The following is a 19,628-nucleotide window of genomic DNA, read 5'->3' as shown; positions in this document are numbered from 1 at the left end:
GATCACGTTTGTGTATGTGTATCTGTTTGTGTATCATGTTCTGATTTGTTATACGGATTCTTTCATTTATCTTAGTCTGACTACATAGCATGACTATAGTGAAAATATACTCAATAGGAAAGTATATGTAGAATCTATACAGAATTGTATGCAGTCGTGGGGAGGGAGGGAGGTAGTGGGGGGTGGGTGGGGAGGGATAAAATCGCAATTGTATGGCAGTGATTGTTAAACATTAAAAAAATAAAAAAATTAATAATAAAAAAAAAAAATTAAACTCAATCGCTGCCATGGGTGTGACTTCCTAAATTTCCCACGTCCTCTCCATCCTTTTCAACTCAGATTGCTTCATTCTGGGTCTCCCCTTCCCTTTCCCAATAGTTTCCATTATGCCTTATGGAATCACTGTCCTGTCATGAGCAAATTCATTCCTACCCTTCAGTTTTTCCCACTAGCAATCCTTGTTTAACTGAAACCAGACTCATCACCTAAGCATTTCCTCAATGGAGGGGCAATCTTTCTCCTACTCCTGACTCTCAGGCAAGACAAAAAAACAGCGTGAAATAGTAGCCACTTCCTTTCTAACTATAAATAGATTTATGTCTTCCCAGTCTTGAAATAAAGGCCCAATCCTTTCTTGAAACTCATTTTTTTCTTGGTTTCTGTGACCCATGCCTACCTGGTTCTGATTCTTCCCTTGTGGCCTCTGCTTTTCCTCTGCATGTGTCTTAAACCTTGGTACTCCTTAGAGTTCTGTGCTGCAGCAGATAGAGCACCACATCTGGAGTCACGAAGACTGGAGTTCAAATCCAGCCTCAGACACTAGCTGTAACCCTGGTTAACAACTCTGCCTCAGTTTCCTCATCTATAAAATGAGCTGAAGAAGGAAATAGTGAACAACTCCAAAATCTTTGCCACAAAAACCCCAAAGGTCACCAAGCGTCAGACAGGACTTAAATGACTGAACAGCAAAGAGTTCTGTGGTTAGCAATCTATTCTACATTCAACTCTGTTTTGGCCACCATCTTCACTCCATTCCCTTCCACCTGAGAACAGGACTGCCCCTGCAGCTACACGGGGCTGGGTTTTGAAGGGCCAGTTTGGACCCTCTCTTGCTCAGAATTGGAAGACTTGGAATTCACATACTGCCCCATATTTATCCAAATAGGATAAAACACCATGACCTACTCTGAACTCAATATAAAATTAAAGGAAAGAACACAGGCTCTAGCACTGGCTGGCTGTGGGGGCACTGGGCAAATCATGTATCCTTTCTTGGTCTTGCCAAGCCAAGTTGGCAATCATTTATTTGTCTCTGATGTGCCAGGCACTGGTTACTGGATCCAGATGGCTGTGGAGGAAAAGTGAGGCTTGGTGACCTTACAAAGCCACGGGCCAGTCATGTCATCATTTCTCAGATGGCATGGTCTTCTTGGGCATCAAAGGATGAACACACTCCTGTGCCAGGCAGTGGTCACTGGGTCCAGATGGCTCTGGAGGAGTAGCGAGGCTGGTGACCTGCACAGCCCTCCCCCACCCAAAACAAAGCCACGTGCCAGTCACGTCACCATTGCTCGGATGGCATGGTCTTCTTGGGCATCAAAGGATGAACACACTCCTGTGCCAGGCACTGTGCTAAGCGCTGGGTCCACTCCAAGAAGTGGGGGAGGGGTGGGGGCGTTCCGGTATTTGGAGCCCCTATGTGTTTTCTTATTTTGATCGATTAGCTATTGGCACGTTGGAACCCAAACTGGCCAAGGCTGGCTTCACGCGGTGCCAACGCTTCAAGCCCTGGAGGGGGGGGCATCTTTCTCCCTGGTGAAGCATTTATTCCAGTCCATGACCCCAAAATGAAAGGACTGCATTTGGACCTCTTCTGGCCCCGAACCCATGAAGGGACGAGAAGAATGAGACTTTAAATTCCTTTAGCTGGGCACGTGGTTTGGGGGCGGGGAAGATGGGGGGGAGGGGGACGTGGAACAAGTCCGTACATGCCCACCCCTGCGGAGGCACCTATAGGCCAGACTCATCACGTGGGGGGGAACGTTCTAGAAGTTCCTGACAGTTGGAGGAGGGAAAAGGGGAAAGCAAGCTCTCCCAAGGGCTCATGGGTAATGTCATCATTTGACTGACAGCGAGGGCGCTCTCTCGGGAGGCGCTTCCTGCCTGGCCCCAGCCAATAGGAGCCTCGGGAAGGCGGGGCCTGCCGGGGTGGGGCCTGGCGCGGCCGGCTGCCATCCAGGCCCGAGGGGAGCTGCTGGGAGCTGCCGCCGTCTCCTCGTGTGGTGTGACCGGCCTGGTAGGACGGAGGCCTTCCGGATCGCCATCTTGGAATCTCTATGTTGTGGAGGGCGTGGCGGGAGGGCTGTGTGTGGAAGGATGCTTGTTCATCCCCTTTTTTTAGCTAATATATTTGAAAATATCCGATTTAATTGACATAGGAACTCCCATCAGTGAGGCAGGAACCCCCACCCCCCAAATCACACCTTAGTCTAAATCTTTAATTTGAGCAGGATGGGGAACTCCCAGCATGGAAAACCCCCTTCACAGAGCGGACCAGCAACTCCTCAGTAGCGTAGAGTCTCGGAGAGACTGAGCGGGTTGGGACTTGCCCAGGGTCACCCAGTAGTACTGGTCAGAGGCAGGACTGGAACCCAGGTCTTGTGGACTCGAACCACTGCACCATGACGGAATTGGTCTTTGTGAATCACGGACTGCCCACTCGCATACATGACCGCTTTTAGATAACAAGCAGGCATGGGCATATGCCAACGAGCATATATCGAGGGCCTACTGTGTGCCAGGCACGGGGCTGAGCCATAGGGGGAGGGGAGCCAGGGAGGGATACACAGAGAAGGATCAGACCCTGCCCTAGGGAGCTTCCAGTCCAGTCATGGGAGGAGAGCTGCAGAGGGAGGGAGCGCTGGGGAATACCCCGGGCTGGGGCAGTGACTGTCCTGGGCACCTTCCTTAAATGGAGGGTGGGGAAGGAACAGGCTGAGGTCATCCTGTAGGTGGTGATGGAGAAGTCAGTGGGAAATGAAACAGAAAGGCATGATTATGAACACTGTTCTTGGGGGCTTTATCTAGTCCTAGAACTGCCTTGATGTCCCCTCAGAATAAACAGGCTCAACTGTGGGTGATACAATAGGAAACCTTGATTTTAGATTTTAGATCTGGAAGGACCTTGTGGTATTCAATCATTCTTCAGTCATAGCCGACTCTTTGTGACCCCATGTGGAGTTTTCTTGACAAAGATACTAGAGTGGTTTACCATTTCCTTTTCCAACTCATTTTACAGATGAGGAAACTGAGGCAAGCAGGGTTCAATGACTCACCTGGGGCCACACAGCTAGTAAGAGTCTGAGGCTAGATTTGAACTCAGGTTGGCCCTGGATCCCCTGTGTCTTGTCTACTCCTGGTGTAATCTTGGGCAAGTCCCTTCACTTCTCAGTTTCCTCATGTGCAAAATGAGAGGATTGAATTGTTGTGTCTGTTGTTCTAGATCCTTTGTTCTCAAAGAGGACTAGTGACTTTTCTCTAAATACCTTCCAGGTCTAGATTCACTGATATCTGACAGCCCTGTGTACCCCTAGCAAGACGCTGTAAGTCTGTTCCTCAAGCAACTCACTAGGCCCTTCTAGTCTACTCAATCAAGCAACCCTTAAAATGTGTGATGAGCCCATCCATATTTAAATAGCCTTATCTGGCCAAAGCATTGCCTGTCAGTTGGTATGACTTTGAAATTTATTTCAGGCAGTGGTACTTTCTTTGGAAAGACCGGTTTAGGTTTGTTTTAGAAAAGCTTTGTAACATAGTAGATAAGAATGCTGGCCTTGGAGTCAGGAAGATCCGAGTTAGAATCTTTCTTCAAATGCTTTGTAGTTATGTGACCCTGGACAAATCACTTAATCTCGCTCAGCCTTAGTTTCTTCATCTGTAAAATGTGGATAAGACTTTCACTACCTCGCAATAGTAAGACTTTGGAAGCTGGAATTGGACCTGGATACATGTTTTTCTGGAGTGGCTAAAGTGATGGGCAGCCTTAAGAAGCTGGTGTAGTCAACAAGCTTGTATGCCTCCCAAAAGAAATGAATGACAAACTCATGACAACGAGATTGCCATTTGCAGGAAATCTCCATGCTACCATCATCAGTGCATACGCTCCCACTGTGATGAGCCCTGTTAAGGTAAAAAAAAAAGTTATCAAGACTTGGAGGCCTTCATCATCAGTATGCCAAATGAGGACGTTTATAATTCTGGGCGACTTTAATGCCAGAGTAGGCACAGACTAACAGATGGGGCAGAAAGTCCTTGGGAGGAATGATATTAGAAATAGCAACAGCAAGAGTCACTTACTACTTGTTTGTGTGTCATGACCTCATTACCAGCACTGTTTACCTACAACTTTGTGGATACACCCTTTCAGCAAACGTAGGCATTTAATAGACTATGTCATTGTAAGGAGAAGAGACCAGATGTGAGAGTGACAAGGTGATGTGTGGTGCAAAGTGCTGGACTGATCATAGACTTGTCCTCTCCAAGTTAAACATTTGGATTCAGGAAAAGCAGCTACCCCAAGGCAAGACAAATACCAGAAGACTTAATGTCCACAGATTTGAGTGCTTTCTGAGCATAAAGTGTTTGTTGCTAACTTGGAGGGGAAGCTGAACCAACACACTGTAGGCTACAGAGGAACAGAAAAGGAGTGGGCAACCTTCAGAGATTTGGTGTACAGCACTGCATTTTATGAAAATGGTGAGGAAATTTAGAAGCTGTTAAATGAAAAAATGAGAACTTGATAGGGTTTACTAGCAGGATAGTTCATCTCGAAGAAGGTAGCATTTAATTCCATCAAAAATGAAGTACAAGTGAAGCTTAGAGAGATGTAGGATTCTTGACTCAGTAAGAAGGCAGATGAAATTCAGTTTTACACTGATAGTAACTTTAAGTGCTTTTATGATGCCCTGAAGACTATTTATGGGTCAAAACCTATAGTATATCTCCACTACTCAGTGCTGATAGAGCCACACTGATTAGTGATATGGACATGATCTTGGAGAGATGAGCTGAACACTTCCATGTCATTCTCAACAGACCATCATCAATCGGTACTAAAGCCATTGACCATATACTTCAGGTTAAAGTCAATCCCTCTCTAGCCGAACTTCCAACTGAAGAAGAGGTCTTGAATGCCGTTAGGCTCGTCTTAGGTGGCAAAACTCCTGGTGCTGATTCTGTTACAGCTGAGATTTACAAAGCAGGGGGGCCACTATTCATACAAAAGCTGAATGAAATTTTCTGGGTTATATGGTAAGAGGAGTTTGCGCTCCAGGAATTCAAGGATGCCTCCACTGCCCAGTTCTATAAAGGAAAGGGAAATAGGTTGTCTCATGATAATCAGAGTGGAGATAGGGGCTGGGTTTCTTTCTCTTAGTCATTGCTGGCAAGATTCTTGCCAGTCCTCCTTAATAAACTGATCCTTCACCTGGAAGATGGTCTCTACTTGAGAGCCAATGTGGCTTCAGAAAGGGCTGAGGAATAGTTGATATGGTGTTTACTGCTCAGCGACTCCAGGAGAAATGCTGGGAGCAGAACAGAGATCTGCTATACAATGTTTGTTGATCTGACCAAAGTCCTTGATGCTGTCAGTCTTGAGGCCTGTGGAAAATGATGGCAAAATTTGGTTGCCCAGAGAAGTTCATCAGTATCGTACGTCAGTTTCATGACAGCATGCTTGCCTGAGTTCTGGATAATGGAAGATGCTCTTGAGTTTTCCCAGTGATCAGTGGAGTGAAGCAGGGCTACATGCTTACTCCCATGCTTTTTAGAATGATGTTTGCAGTGATGCTGTTAGATGCCTTCATCGAGGAGGAAAACAGCTTAAGATTAGCTACTGTACTAACAGTAAATTATTTAAATTGAAACAGCAACAAGCCAAGACTAAAGTGGAGGGAGATTTGTGCTTGACTTTTTGTTCTCAGATGACTTGTACTCGGTGCAGCCTCTGAGGCCAAGATGAAAAAAAGTATGGATCAGTTCTCTCTGCATGTGCTGATTTGGCCTAACAACTGACACCAAGAAAACAGAGGTTCTCCCCCAGCCAGCACCATGCCACCAATACGTAGACCCATCAGTTACAGCAAATAGAGAAATTCTGAACGCTGTGGAGAAGTGCAGTATACTTTTCAGGGATATACACATTGATGAGGTTGATGCACAGATTGCTAGAGCTAGCTCAGTTTTGGGAGGCTCCAAAGGAAAGTGAGGGAGAGAAGAGGTATTAGACTGCCCACCAAACTGAAGGTCTACAGAACCATTGTGCTAACTTCACTGTTGTATGCCTGTGAAACCTGGAGAGTCTACCAATGCCGTGCTAGGAGACTGAATCGCTTCCATTTGAGTTGTTCCAAATGAATTACAGTTGAATTCCATTTGAGTTAGGAATATTCTGGAGATCACCTGGCAAGATAGGGTACTGGACACTGAAGGCCTTTCTTGAGCTGAACTGCCAAGCATTCAAACTCTGTTGCAGAGAGTGCAGTTCTGATGGGCCGGCCACATTGTTTATATGTCAAAAGCACATTTGCCTAAAAGACCATTTGTTAGAGAACTCACACAAGACAAGTGCTCACATGGAGATCAGAAAGGGCTATATGAGAATACTCTCAAGGTCTCACTGAAGTACTTTGGAATCGATTGTGGGACATGGGTGTGCTCTATGAGCAAAGCGGAATTGTAGTAGCCCAGAATAAATGTGAGATGTGCAAATTTAGAAACATCTAAATAGTCATATGGACTGTTTGTTCTATTTGTGGTAGAACCTTCCCAGCTGGTATTGCTCTCATCAGCCATGGTCAGAGACACTGTACCCTTACATATCGATGCCATTTTGATCGTCTTTGAGAACAAAGACCAACCACCAGCCAACCAGCTATTATTATTTAAAGCATACATAGATTTACGAAGGAAGCCAATATTATTAAAATATAGTCATCGAAATATTTTTAAAGGCAAAGTCATGGCTCTCAGCATAGAAAATTCTGCTCTAGATGTATTGGACTTGGTCTCCCTGTGAAATAATATGGTAAAAAATAAGTCTGGGTTCCCTTTATTCTCAAGGGCCTCTAAGTATTTTTGATATCCATTTCAACATTTCAACTTGACAAAAAGTTTTTCTTTGGGCTGCTTTTGCATCCATCTCTTATTTTTCTTTCCAAAATTGGTGGTGCAATGGTTGGAGCAGTGGACCTGGAGTCAAGAAGACCTGAATTCAAATCTGGTCTCAGATACTTATTAGCTGTGTGACCCTGGGAAAATCACTTGATTTCTATTTGTCTCAGTTTCCTCAGCTGTAAAAATGGGGAAAATAATAGCACCTACCTGGTAAGGATCAAATGAGATAGCATTTGTAAAAAGCACTTAGCAAAGAGCAGGGTACGTACTATAAATGCTTATTCCTTTTCATTCCCCCACCCAAATTGCATTGCAAATAGAGGCCAGTGATGGACTGGAGGTGGTCTGAGGACCAGCTCAGCTAAGGCCAGAGAACCTCATTCTTACATCACCTGCAGGGTAGATGAATTTTCCATCCCTAGTACCTCTTAGAGGGGATGTAGTTTGTAGGGATATTCGCACTGAGATCAATTACAGATCATTTAAGTACTTTAAGCAAATTGCATGAAAAAAATGAGTTTGGCCCTGTGGCTCTTTGTTGTTGATCAGTTGTTTTCAGGTTTTGAGTGGTGTCCAATTCTTCATGACCCCATTTGGGGTTTTCTCAGCAAAGACACTGGAGTGGTTTGCAGTTTCCTTCTCTAGCTCATTTTTACAGATGAAGAAAAAACTGAGGCAAACAAGGTTAAGTGACTTGAGTTAAGTGACTTGTCCAGGGACACACATCTAGTGTCTGAGGCCAGATTTGAATTCAGGTCTTCCTGAGTCCAGGTGTGTCTTATTCACTGTGCCACCTAGCTGCCTCCCTGTGGCTCTTAGGACATAACTTATTTGTGATGGCTAGGCAACTCTCATTATTCTAGCAGTAACTGTTCAGGTCTGCTGGAGAGTGGTGGATATTGTAAATAATAAAGTCGCTATGGGCTTCAAATAAGCAGACCCAGGAGACAGCATAGTACAGAGGAAAAAACACCCTTCCTCCAATACTTACTACTTGGGTGACCTTGGACAAGTCACCTACCCTCTTAAGTGACTGCATTAGATGGCCTCTGAGGACCCTTCTAACTCTGAATTTGTGATCCTTCAAAAAATCAGAGGATGAGGCTCCAGAAAAGAGTAGGACTTTCCTCACATTTTGTTTGATATTTTCAGCTGATGTGTTGTCCTTCCCAGTTAGGGGGGGATGCCCATTTGACAATTTAAATTTTTTTTTTTTAATTTTGGTTTAACACATCTAGGAAATAATTGGCATGATCTTTTTTAAAAAATTGTTTTTGATATAGACTACGATTTCATCTACATAGGGAACTGCCAGGGTGGAAACATCCCGAAGCAATAAAGATCTGATGTAGAGGCAGCAGTCGGGACCCAGTGGAGGTTATGTAACATAAATTTGTAGTGGACCCAGTCAAAATGGTTTTTCAGCTTTTGTTTAGTAGCACATGTGTAAGAGTGAAGGCAGATGAATAGTGGGAGTGATCCAAGCCTAAAGCTTAGTAGAGGCAATGGGTGAAATGACAAGGGGGCTAGCGATTCAAGAGAGAAGGGCAGTGCAGAGTTAAATTGACCCTCCAAGGATCAAGATGGGGAAAAAGAGGAGAGAGAAGCTAGTACAGGGGGAGATGACTTAGGAGATCACGGGTTAAGGTATTGGGGATCATGATGTGGGCAAATAGTATGGTTTGGTAAGGGAAGGCAGAAGGAGAGGTGAAAGGCCAACAGATGATGGTTAGACAAGGGGATTTGGGGATTCTTGATATGCCCATATTTGGGATGAAAGAGTAGGTTACTGATAGTGGGTAGGTTGAGAAACTGAAGGGTTAGGGTATTTGGAGAGTTGAAATCTTCTAGGAGATGGGGAAAAGAGAAAAAGTGTAAGCCAGGTACAGAACTCATTGAGGAAATACCCAGAGGTCTGTAGATAGCAGCTACCAGGATTTTGATGGGGTAATAGATATGAATAGCATGAACCTCAGTGGAGGAGAAGTTACAGAATGGTGGAAGTAGGGAGAGATCCTGGAAGTGGCGATGGGGAGCAAGGAGTAATAAATTCCACCATCACCACTATAGCATTCCCTCACCCACCGTACACTCAGCAAGGAAAGTGAGTGAGTGATACTCAACATTTATATGGTGCTTTCAAGTTTGCAGAAACTTTCATTTGCATATATGAACTCATTTAATTCATAAAACAACTTGTGAGATATATACTGTCATTATCATTCCTATTTTAAAGATGAGGGAACTAAGACCCAGAGAGATTAATCTGCCTAAATATTACAGTGAGAATGCATCAGAAGCAAAACTTGAACTTGGGTTTTCCTGATTCCATGGCAAGGCTTCTCTGGCCTATATCAAGCTGCTTCTTTTTTTTTAATGGGACTTTATTAACATTCAAGTTATTGGTTAAATTTATTTTTCATTTAACTAAACTGCAATTAAGAATAATTGGTTATTGCAATCTTTTTTTGCAAGTAACTTTTCACAAATTACTTCATTTTTCTGTTCCTCAGTTTCCCTGTGTGTAAAATGATAGTACTGGAATTCAACTTGATAAGATTTCAAAACCTCTTTGTAAAGGACTTTGAAGATTAGCTACTAGTCCTGTAAGGGTTAACCAACCAAGAACATGGTGCGCCCTTGAATGGGGTCATCCACTTTTCCTCTTTCCTGTTGTCCAAAATAAAACAATCTCATGTTCTGGCTGCCACACTTCTAGGATCCTTAAACCTATTCCAGAACCCAAAGCCTTGGCCCGGAGCAGGCATGCAGGGGAGCTAGGCTGGAGGAGGTGGGGAGAGCTGAGGGAGAGTGTTTGGGGGAAAGGCAAGTTTCTGCCTATCTAACCTTGACCTTGGCTGCTGGTCTCCCTGGTATAATTCAGCGTCTGACATACCTTGCCAGGACGACATGCTCTCTACCTCTCCAATACTTCGATTTAAACTTAGTGGGTCCTGGATCGTGGGTGCAGGGTGGAGGAAGTGTGGTTTGTTTAAAAATGAAATCAGGTGACCAGTCCCTCTCTACATGTCTTGGACAGTGATCGCTGAAATCATTTTCAGTGTATAAGGTTTAGAGGCAGCATCTGAGTTTACATTTCTGAGTTTAGCAGATCTCATAGTCGTCACTAACAGGGAAACTTGTTTCTTGAATTTTTGGATCCATTTACCCAGGATACATTATTCTGTTTGCTGTGGGGGTTTTGTGTGTTTGTTTTTCTCCTACGTCAGGGATGGGAGAGGTGATTGGAGGCTAGAGACTTGTATTTTAGTGAAACTGGCTTCAGGTTCCTATTTGGGTACCATGCAATTGTCAATTGCCTTCAGTCATCAGTTTCATCCCTGAGAAGGGGGGGAAGCCAACAATAACCAGGCTTCTTTATTCTAGGTTACCGCTCCAAAATTTACAATCATGAACATCTTTCAACTCATGATGAAAAAGAAAGAAGTAAGTATTGTCATTTTTTTACATTAATACAGTAAGTTAATATTTAAAGAGCATCTTATTATTCTTTGTCATCTAACATTTTAAAGTCTCATCTGAAGATGTTTCCTTTCAACTTTTTGTCGATTAGCTCATTCCTTTGATTACATTTGCGACTGTTGGTGGGGTTGGAGCAGCCTGTATGGGGCTATACTCCCTTTCCAAAAGTGACGTGATGTAAGTAAAACTGGTGTATTTATAATTGACATCGGGTGGATTTGTGGATTGGGAAAAGTTGCCCAGTGTTCTTATATGTTGTCTCTCCCATTAGAACTTCCTGAAAGTTGGAATTGCCTTAAATCTCTGTCTGTAACCTTAGTAATCACTTTGTAAATTTCTTACTAATAGTAATCACTTGATACTTTATTCATTTGTTCATTCATTCATTCTAGTGAGAGAATAGCTGTTTCTGGGCAGATTTACAGTTAGGAAAAGCCTTTAAATTCAGAAGGATTAAGAAAAAAATGACCGAGAAATTCATTAGTTTAACTTTTTATAAATATTGTTTTTTCCATGACTCCTCAAATGGGGTACGGTTTTGGATTTCACTTTTCATTTTCTAAACAAAGATTTTCCTAAAATGCAGTTATTACAATTATATAATCAAAGCTATAATTTCAGTGGAAAGATGTTGTTTTCTCATTTTATTTTTAAGCTGTTACAAATATCCTTCTTCCCAATGCAATATCAAATAGTTTAGCTGCTAACAGAAATTTATTCTCAGCTCAGAATTTGGTGCCCCCTTTGGAACATGAAGAGGCTATGAAAAAACACCCTTTTTCAGTTGTATCGGACTATTTGTGACCTTATTTGGAGTTTTCTTGGCAAAGATACTGGCAGGGTTTGCCATTTCCTTCTCCAGCTCATTTTACAGATGAGGAAACTGAGGCACACAGGATTAAGGGCCTTGCCCAAGGTCAGATTTGAAATTATATCTTCCTGACCTGGTACTCTATCCACAGCACCACCCAACTGCCACCAAAGAGGCTATACTCTCTCTCAGCTCCCCTTTCTCTTTCCTTGTATCCCCCAGGCTAGTTAGTGCTTAGTTTTAACCACCACAGTCTGCTCAGCTGCACAGCTAATGGGAGCACGGGCTAACTATGTTTACTTCAGGGGTAAGCTGAGTTTTTTAACCCAGCCTGAGCAGTACCACAGAATAATTCCTGGATGGGATACGGATAGGTGGCAGTTATGACTAGGGTTCTTAGCCAAGTAGTTGTGCACACAAAAGGTGTTTAATATGTATGTGTATATATATATATATATATATATATATATATATATATATATATATATATATATATATATATATATATATATACATACACACATACACACATATATATGTATGTATGTAATATGTATGTATGTATGTATGTATGTATACGTATATAGTTTAGTTTCCACACAGTCCAAATCAGGGGGCCTCCTGAGCCTGGTGACAAATGAAAAACTGCTAAGACAAGATAAAGGTCTTAACCAATCAGCGAATGGAAGGGGCCAGAAGCCACAAACTCAGGGCTCTAGGCAAACTGGCTCACATGGCATTGCACATGCTCAGTGAACCTCATACATATTATCTTACTCGCCCGCATAGAATTAGGACCTCATTAAGGGAACATGTACTGCATGATCAGGGAGGGGGGACATACTGAGGAGTTACAGGAAATGGGCAAACAAGGAAGACTGTGACCCGAGGGACCTCACAGTTAGTGCAGTTACTAACACTCTAAAGCTTGCTCTTGCTTCTGTGTTTGGCAGACTCTCCCTTACTAAGGATGTGTGCCCGCTTCTCACGAGAACCCAAGGAAAAACCCTTCAGCCTCTCAAATAGAATGTGTGAGACCCCAACTTTGGAATTAAGTCTGGGGTCTTCTTTATAACATCTAATACCCGTGGTTGTTTCAAATTGCTAACAGTTCTTGACTTGAAGTCAGATCTGCACAACTAGAGTTGTATGTCATAGACAGTTATCTGATAGATGTTTCCTGTGCCTTTACCCAGTGTGTTAAAATCTTGAGGTTATGATGTCTTGAGGTAAACTCCTTGTGGGCATGGACTGTCTTTTGCCTTCTTTTATATTCCTAGTGTTTAGTTAGTGCTTGGCACGTAGTAGGCAGTTAATTAATGCTTGATTGTCACAATGTTATCTAATTTCATAATTTTTTAGCATTAACAAGACGACAAATCCAGAACCATGGGAAAACATAAACCCTCACAAGCCGCAAAAGGTACTGATAAAATATCCTATCAAGTAATTTATTCAAGTCCAAACTATAGGCATTCTTCTAAGCAAATGGAGTTAATAAATGTATGTAACCCAATATATAGCAATAATGGAAATTGAAAGTCACCATTGGCAGAATTTGATCATCTGAAATTTTAAAAATACTTTGTTGAGTATAGGAAAACCATGCTTGTTTATAACTGTCTTTTTTCAGATAATGGATAATACTGTACCTACAACACAGAAAACATTGATAACATTGTGAAACTAAGTGACACCTGTGGAGTCTGAAGAGACCTTAGTTGTCATTTAGTCTACATTCTAAGCTAATTTAGAAGTCTTCTCTAAAACTTCTAGGACAGGTCATTATCCATCCTGTCCTTGAATACTTGTTGTGATGAGGAACTCACTACTTCACAAGACAGTTTATTTTGTTGTCAAGTAAGCTAATGGTTAGAAAGTTCTTTTTTACATGAAACCAAAATCTGTGTGCCTATGTTTCTGACTCCCCTACTATAACACAGGAGTTGTCTGATGCCTCTCCTGGTGACATCTCTTCATTTTTTTTGAGAAATGCCCTCCCATCCAAGTCTTCTTTTCTCACCATTAACTACCCTGTTTTTGAGATTAAATATTGAACTATCGGAAGAACCAAGATTCTTTCATGATACAGATTTTCAGACTTCTAACTATTCTGATCGAATATCTTTCTTCAGGGCATGTTTCTGTTCTCCAACTCAGGATCTTTCAAATGTGAAATCAACAAGTGAACACAATTTTCCTTATAATTCCTCCCATGTTCCTCTGTATTCATCATATTAGTCATTTTTTACAGCCCAGCAATGTGGTTTAACCATCCTCTACTGCAGAGGTCCACTAGGTGGTATAGTGCAGAGAATGCAGGGCCTGGATTTAGGAAGTCAGGAAGACTTGAGTTCAAATCCAGCCTCAGACACTTAACTAACTTTGTGACACGAGAAATCACTTAGCCCCCTTTTGCCTCAGTTTTCTGATCTATAAAATGAGATGGAGACAGAAAGGGCAAACCACTCCAGTGTCTTTGCCAAGAAAATCCAAAATGGGACTATGAAGAGTCAGACATAACTGAAACAACTGAACAGTAACTTTCCTAATACAAAAAAGGCTGTTGTAAATATCGTGGGGCTTTTGGGCCTTTGCTATCATTGTTTTACATGACGGGGTACATGCCTAGAAGAGGAATTTCTGGGTCCAGATATATTGACATTTTAGTTGTTTTATTTCCAGAATTCCAAATTGTTTCCCCGCATGGTTAGAGTTGTTAGAAGCTCTGCCAACAGTGCTTTAACGTGTTCATCTTCCCACGACACATCCAACATCGACTGTTCCCATCTTTTGCCATCTCTACCAGTTTTCTGAGTGGGAGGTGAACAATTCATTATAAAGTTTTGCTTTGATTTATATTTCTCATATCGATGATTTGGAGTACTTTCTTTAACATGATTGCTTATAGATTGCAATTTTTCTTTTGAGAACTGTTCATATCTGTTGACCATTTATCTTTTGGAACATGCTTTTCATCTTAGACATTTCTATTAGTTGCCTATATATCTTGTATGTCAGAACTCTATCAGAAATATTTAATATTTTTCTCAGAATTACTTTTTATTGTAAACTTAATAATAGTTATCAACAAATATTTGAATGAAATCATGATCTCACTATTATGAGTATTTCTTTCACTGATAACAGATTGTAAATCAAGTAAAATGCTTGTTGTCTAAAGTGTGTACTCCTCCCGCCGATACAGACTACAGCCCATGCATATCTTTTTATCTCAAAAATTCTCAACCCCTATCTCCCACTCTCCTTGAATCCTCCATAACATCTAACCAATGTACCGAATACTTTCAGGTTCTTTTGATAAACATTAAGCCAAGGCAGCAAGGTGTTGCTCAACCTGAAGTCAGAGAGACTCATTTTCATGGATTCAATCAGTGTCTTCATCTGGATAATAGGAACATTTTTTTCCCTCCCAGAATAGGTTCTTGGCCCTTTTTTGAGTTCTTATGAATCTCCCTGAGGAGCCCCTAGATCCTGGGACTTAATGGTGATTATATGTCTTCCCCTTTTCTTACCCACTTGATATTGATACTTGGACAATTGAACCAAGTTCACGTTTGCCATGGAATCTTTTTGTGATTTTTAAAAATGTATGTGAGATATAGCATGTTTAAGGAGAGAATAAGATTATATTTTGTCCTACCGAGTCAAATCCTTTTTTAAGGTAAATAGACTCAGCATCACAGTACATTCTTTGAACTGTACCCCTTACTCAGCTTGGTGGCTGTTTATGTTAATACGTAAGAACCTGCCTGTTGCCTTTTCATATTTTTATCAAAGAGAATTAAAATGTGTTCTGTCCTCTTACTCACCTTTGTCTTGTAATGTCATCATCAGGGTTTTCCTGCTTGCTAGAGAATAAAATATAAGCTTATTAATCTGACATGGAATTTTCCTGGCTCATTTTTTTTGGTCTCTCTCCTTTGCCCTTAATCTTATTCTACCTTGTCTCATATGTAGTATGTATATGATAAATTCTTTCTGTCAGGTTGCAACACAGATTGCCTTTAATGGGTGGCTCTAAGGGAAGGTGATTTTTATAATGCATGAAAGATCATATTTAATTTCAAGATATTTGCTGAAATATTTTTATGTGATCGGGTTTTTTTACATTTAATAAAATCCTTCCACTTTCATTATAACACTTTCTGGCTCTTTGCAAATTATCAGGTTGTAGCCCAGAAGGACTGCACTCATTTATGATTCCATTTGCAACATGATAATTTCTGAACACTGTACCTCCTTTGGAGCATTTCTTTTCCTGGCAGTGACATTACATTGATTCCTTAAATTTCTAAATTAAAACTCGACTCTTTTTCAAACGAGTAGCTTAAGTGATCTCTTCCATCATTGGAGCTCTGCTGTGATAGATTGAAGTGGTAGAGTTTATCCATGTTCCTGTTAAGTTTCATCTTGTTCAAGTCATCTTGTAAATTCTGATTCTGTCATATCAAATGAGGTATCTCTTCCTGCTTTGTTATTCTGATTGAATTAGAAAGACTTTTATCTTCTCATTAATAAAAATGGATGGAATAGGATCCAGAACTTTTTTGGCAGACCACTTGAAAACTCCTCAGTTCTATATTTGACTATTAAAACTGGTTATGGTCATTCAACCAGCTATCAAACTACCAAACTCTACTACCGTCTCCCCCAACATTTCTCTTTTTTCTATAAGGATATAGGTGAGATACTTGATCAGAATGTTTTGTTGAAGTCTGTAGAATTCCTGGGATTTAGTAACCCTTTTGGAAAAGGAAATAAAATTAGTTTGTCATGAAAGTTCTGAATGAACCTACGGTGGCTTCTGTCTTCGAAGGGCACGCCAACCAGGTCCTTAATAATATTTCTTGTGGAATGATGCAAGAAAGTGATATTTATTGCTGTTCACTTGTTTCAGTTCTGTTTGACTCTTCATGACCTAATTTGGGATTTTTGTGGCAAAGATACTGGAATAGTTTGCCCTTTCCTTCTCTAGTTCATTTTACAGATGAGGAAACTGAGGCAAATAGGGTTAAGTGACTTGCCCAGGTCACACAGCTAGTAAGTGTCTAAGACTGGATTTGATCTCAGGTCTTCCTGACTCCAGGCCCAATTCTCTATCAACTGTATCACCTAGCTGCCCAATATTAGGTGTATCACTTTACACCTTCCTTAATTCATCTTTCCCCCTCTCCTTTTATGCAAACTGGAACATTTGGCTATGTGTATAGTCTTTTGGTAGAACTCCTTTTTCTGTGACTTCTGAGGGAATACTAATGATGCTTTCATGATTCCAAGTTCTTTGAAGTGTCCTGATATATAATCCATCCAGGTCAGATTCTTTACTAGGGAGTTGTAAGCTTGTTTGTATAGATATGTTTATATGAGTGTGTGTCTATACATACATACGGAGAGACACAGACAGAAACAGAGGTATAGAGAACCACCTTGCAGTATACTTGATTTCCTTTGTAATTCAATGTATTTTAAAACATCAATCTGAGAAGGGAATCCATAGGCATCACCAGACAGCCAAAGGGGTTGACACAAAAAATGTTAAGAACCTCTTTCTTGACCAAAGATTTCAACCCATTTTAAAGCATTTCTCATTTCAACTTGTGTTGAACTCTGCCTCAAAGTCATTTTTGTTTAACACTTTCCATTTTCAAGGTGATTCTCCTTAATGAAGCAGAGAAGCAAGAAACTTTGTGTTCCAATTGCAGTCAACTTTTAACGTTATTGTTCCAAGCAGTGAACTTCAGCCTTTTCTGTTCTCCTTCCAAACGTATCACAAGACGCACTTTTTAATTGTGCAGATTTCTTCTTACAGTCATGGTTCATTATGGGCAATTTCTTTTTACAAACTCTACATCCTTACAAATACTGGATTTCTTTTTTTTGAACATAATATTCAGTATTCTTCTCTGTGCAGTAAAATGCCTGGCCTAAAGTACGCGCTTAATACATGCTGCTGATTGAAAAAATTAATTTGTTATTTTAGAGTTTTTCTTTCTGAAATAATGTTATGTGTGACTTTTTTTTTTTTTTTAGCTTCTCACAATTAGTCAGAAGTGGAAGCCTGTTGAAGAACTACAGAAGGTCAGAAAATTGACCAAGTGACAAGACTCTCCTTGCAAAGTTCACTCTATGAATCTAGTGGCAACGTCTCTGCACAAACTAGACTATTGAAATCAGTGTGCGGAAGTGCTTCTGCTACATTTTTAGGTTTCCCTACATTTTGGGGCCCTGAATGAGGAATTCCATTTTGCCCTAGAAGTGGCCAGCTTAACAAAATCCACTAAGTCCAAAAATAAAATTCTCATGTTTGGTGTCTTGTTATGAAGTTGAATTTTATATAATATTCAATGTTAGTTCATTAGAATATTCATGAGAAAGAATTGTTGCATCCATTTGTATCTATGTATTATTTCATTAAATTGAATTGGGGGGCATATTTATAATGATTTGTAAGGTAAATTATATTCTATAATAAAATGGCACTATGTTTAGTTTTTTTTCAAAGAGTAAATATTTATTTCATCGTTGAACTTATCAGTCATTAGAAAAATATCTAATGATATATACGGCTTTATAATATGAATTTTCATATTTGAAATGAATTTTTTAAAACTTAAGTTCTTCCCGCTCACATCTTTTGCGCAATTGAAAGCCAACAGGTCAAAATTATTCATTGCATTTAATTCTTGTTAATTCCATATTTTAGGGACCTTTATTTCATTGGTGTGCATACTTACTACTTTCCTAATGCACATCACAACCCATCTGCAGATGGCTTTAATGAATAGGAGAGGCCAACCATTCCTGGCCTACTAGTGGTTTGGTAGATGGTTTTAATGAGTAATCGATGCCAAAAAAAAAAAAAATTCATCACCTGTTGCTCAAACTTTTGGTGATGAGCTGCGGCGCAGAATGTAGACTGATCTTTGGAAGGCAGACAAAATCTATCACCAGGCCCCTAATGGAAGAGGTTTTCTTAGCTTCTACTTGGCATTGCCCTCAAGAACCTAGAGTTGCTTCCAACTACTTGCCCTTTGTCTATTTTCAAAGTATGATCTTAAGTGGGTGACCTCATTAATAAGAATCTTTTCTATTCAGAGATGTGGTAGAAATAAAGTAAATGAATGAAGACAGTATAGTGCAGTAGAAGTGTTGGCCTTCAGAATCTTGGGAAATTGCAGTTTTGCCATTTACTACTCAATGTGACCTTGGGCAAGTCACTTAACCTCACCAAGCCTCAGTTTGGTCAAAAGTGATCATCCTTCACGAGAACAGTTTTTAAATACTACCAGGTTTCCACAGTCACTAACTCTGGGTTTCCCCCAAAGCTCTGACATAGGTCCTCTACTTTTCTCCCCATATGTACTATTTCATTTTGTGATCTCATTAGCTCTCGTGGTTTCAATTATTACCACTATACAAATATTCTTAGATCTGCCTGTCCAACCTCAAACTCTCTGCTGACTTCCACTGTCACATCTTCAACTGCCTATTGGACATCTGAACTAAATGTCTTGCAAACACCATGAACTCAACATGTCCAAAACCTGAGCTCATTATCTTGTTTCCTCAAATTCTCCCCTTTTCTTACTTCCTGATTTCTGTTGAAGGCATCACCAGTCTCCTTCCTGGTCACCAAAGCTCCAAGTCTAGGTATCATTCTCAATTCCTCACTCTTCCCTCATATTCAGTTGTTTAACAGGTCCTGTTTTTCCAATCTTCATAGCCTAAAAGAGAGCCCTTTGGCCCCAGAAGGAGTGGAGAAGAGTTTAAAACTTCAGAAATCTTTCAAACAATAGCTAGCTTCCAAATTAGATTAGGGCAAAGAGTATTGTTACCACAGTGGCTTTGGCCTCTAATTTTCTTAATGCATAAAGAAGGACCCTAAGCTTTATAGCCAAGGCTTGAGTCTCTTCTCACCAAACACTAGTTCCAAAAGGAACATACACATAGCAGATAGCAAAGAAACCCCATTTATTCAAGTTGGTGGGAAAACAAATCAGAGAAAGCATACATAGAAAAATAATAGACAATACAGAGTTAAGGAGCCTTCACATTGGGAGAGAGGTAGCTCAGCTCTATCAAGAAAGAGTCCCAGGTCTCACCCAAGGGGAAATACCCCAAAGCAAGCTGAGAAGGA

General features: G+C 40.8%; 1 protein-coding gene across 1 annotated transcript; it reads left to right on the top strand.

Moving 5' to 3' along the window:
• Positions 1-2,176: 2,176 nt before the first annotated feature.
• Positions 2,177-17,979, top strand: LOC140514373 (normal mucosa of esophagus-specific gene 1 protein-like). The gene is made up of 5 exons (XM_072624616.1): positions 2,177-2,296; positions 10,561-10,620; positions 10,748-10,833; positions 12,830-12,890; positions 17,522-17,979. The coding sequence occupies exons 2-5, from the start codon at positions 10,585-10,587 to the stop codon at positions 17,588-17,590; spliced, it is 252 nt and encodes an 83-aa protein (XP_072480717.1). The 5' UTR covers positions 2,177-2,296; positions 10,561-10,584; the 3' UTR covers positions 17,591-17,979.
• The last annotated feature ends 1,649 nt before the right edge of the window (positions 17,980-19,628 follow it).

The sequence above is a fragment of the Notamacropus eugenii genome, chromosome 7 (genome assembly GCF_028372415.1).
Source record: "Notamacropus eugenii isolate mMacEug1 chromosome 7, mMacEug1.pri_v2, whole genome shotgun sequence".
NCBI classification, from domain to species: Eukaryota; Metazoa; Chordata; class Mammalia; order Diprotodontia; family Macropodidae; genus Notamacropus; species Notamacropus eugenii.
The sequence above is the reverse complement of the archived record's forward strand: the minus strand, read 5'-3'. Positions and strand labels throughout refer to the sequence as shown.

What these genes read in the sequence shown, in the direction of transcription:
- LOC140514373 (XM_072624616.1), top strand. Translation starts at nt 10,585, where the DNA reads ATGAACATCTTTCAACTCATGATGAAAAAGAAAGAA. An exon ending in CTTTCCAAAAGTGACGTGAT is followed by an intron (nt 10,834 to 12,829) that starts GTAAGTAAAACT and finishes ATAATTTTTTAG; the next exon opens with CATTAACAAGACGACAAATC. An exon ending in ACCCTCACAAGCCGCAAAAG is followed by an intron (nt 12,891 to 17,521) that starts GTACTGATAAAA and finishes TTTTTTTTTTAG; the next exon opens with CTTCTCACAATTAGTCAGAA.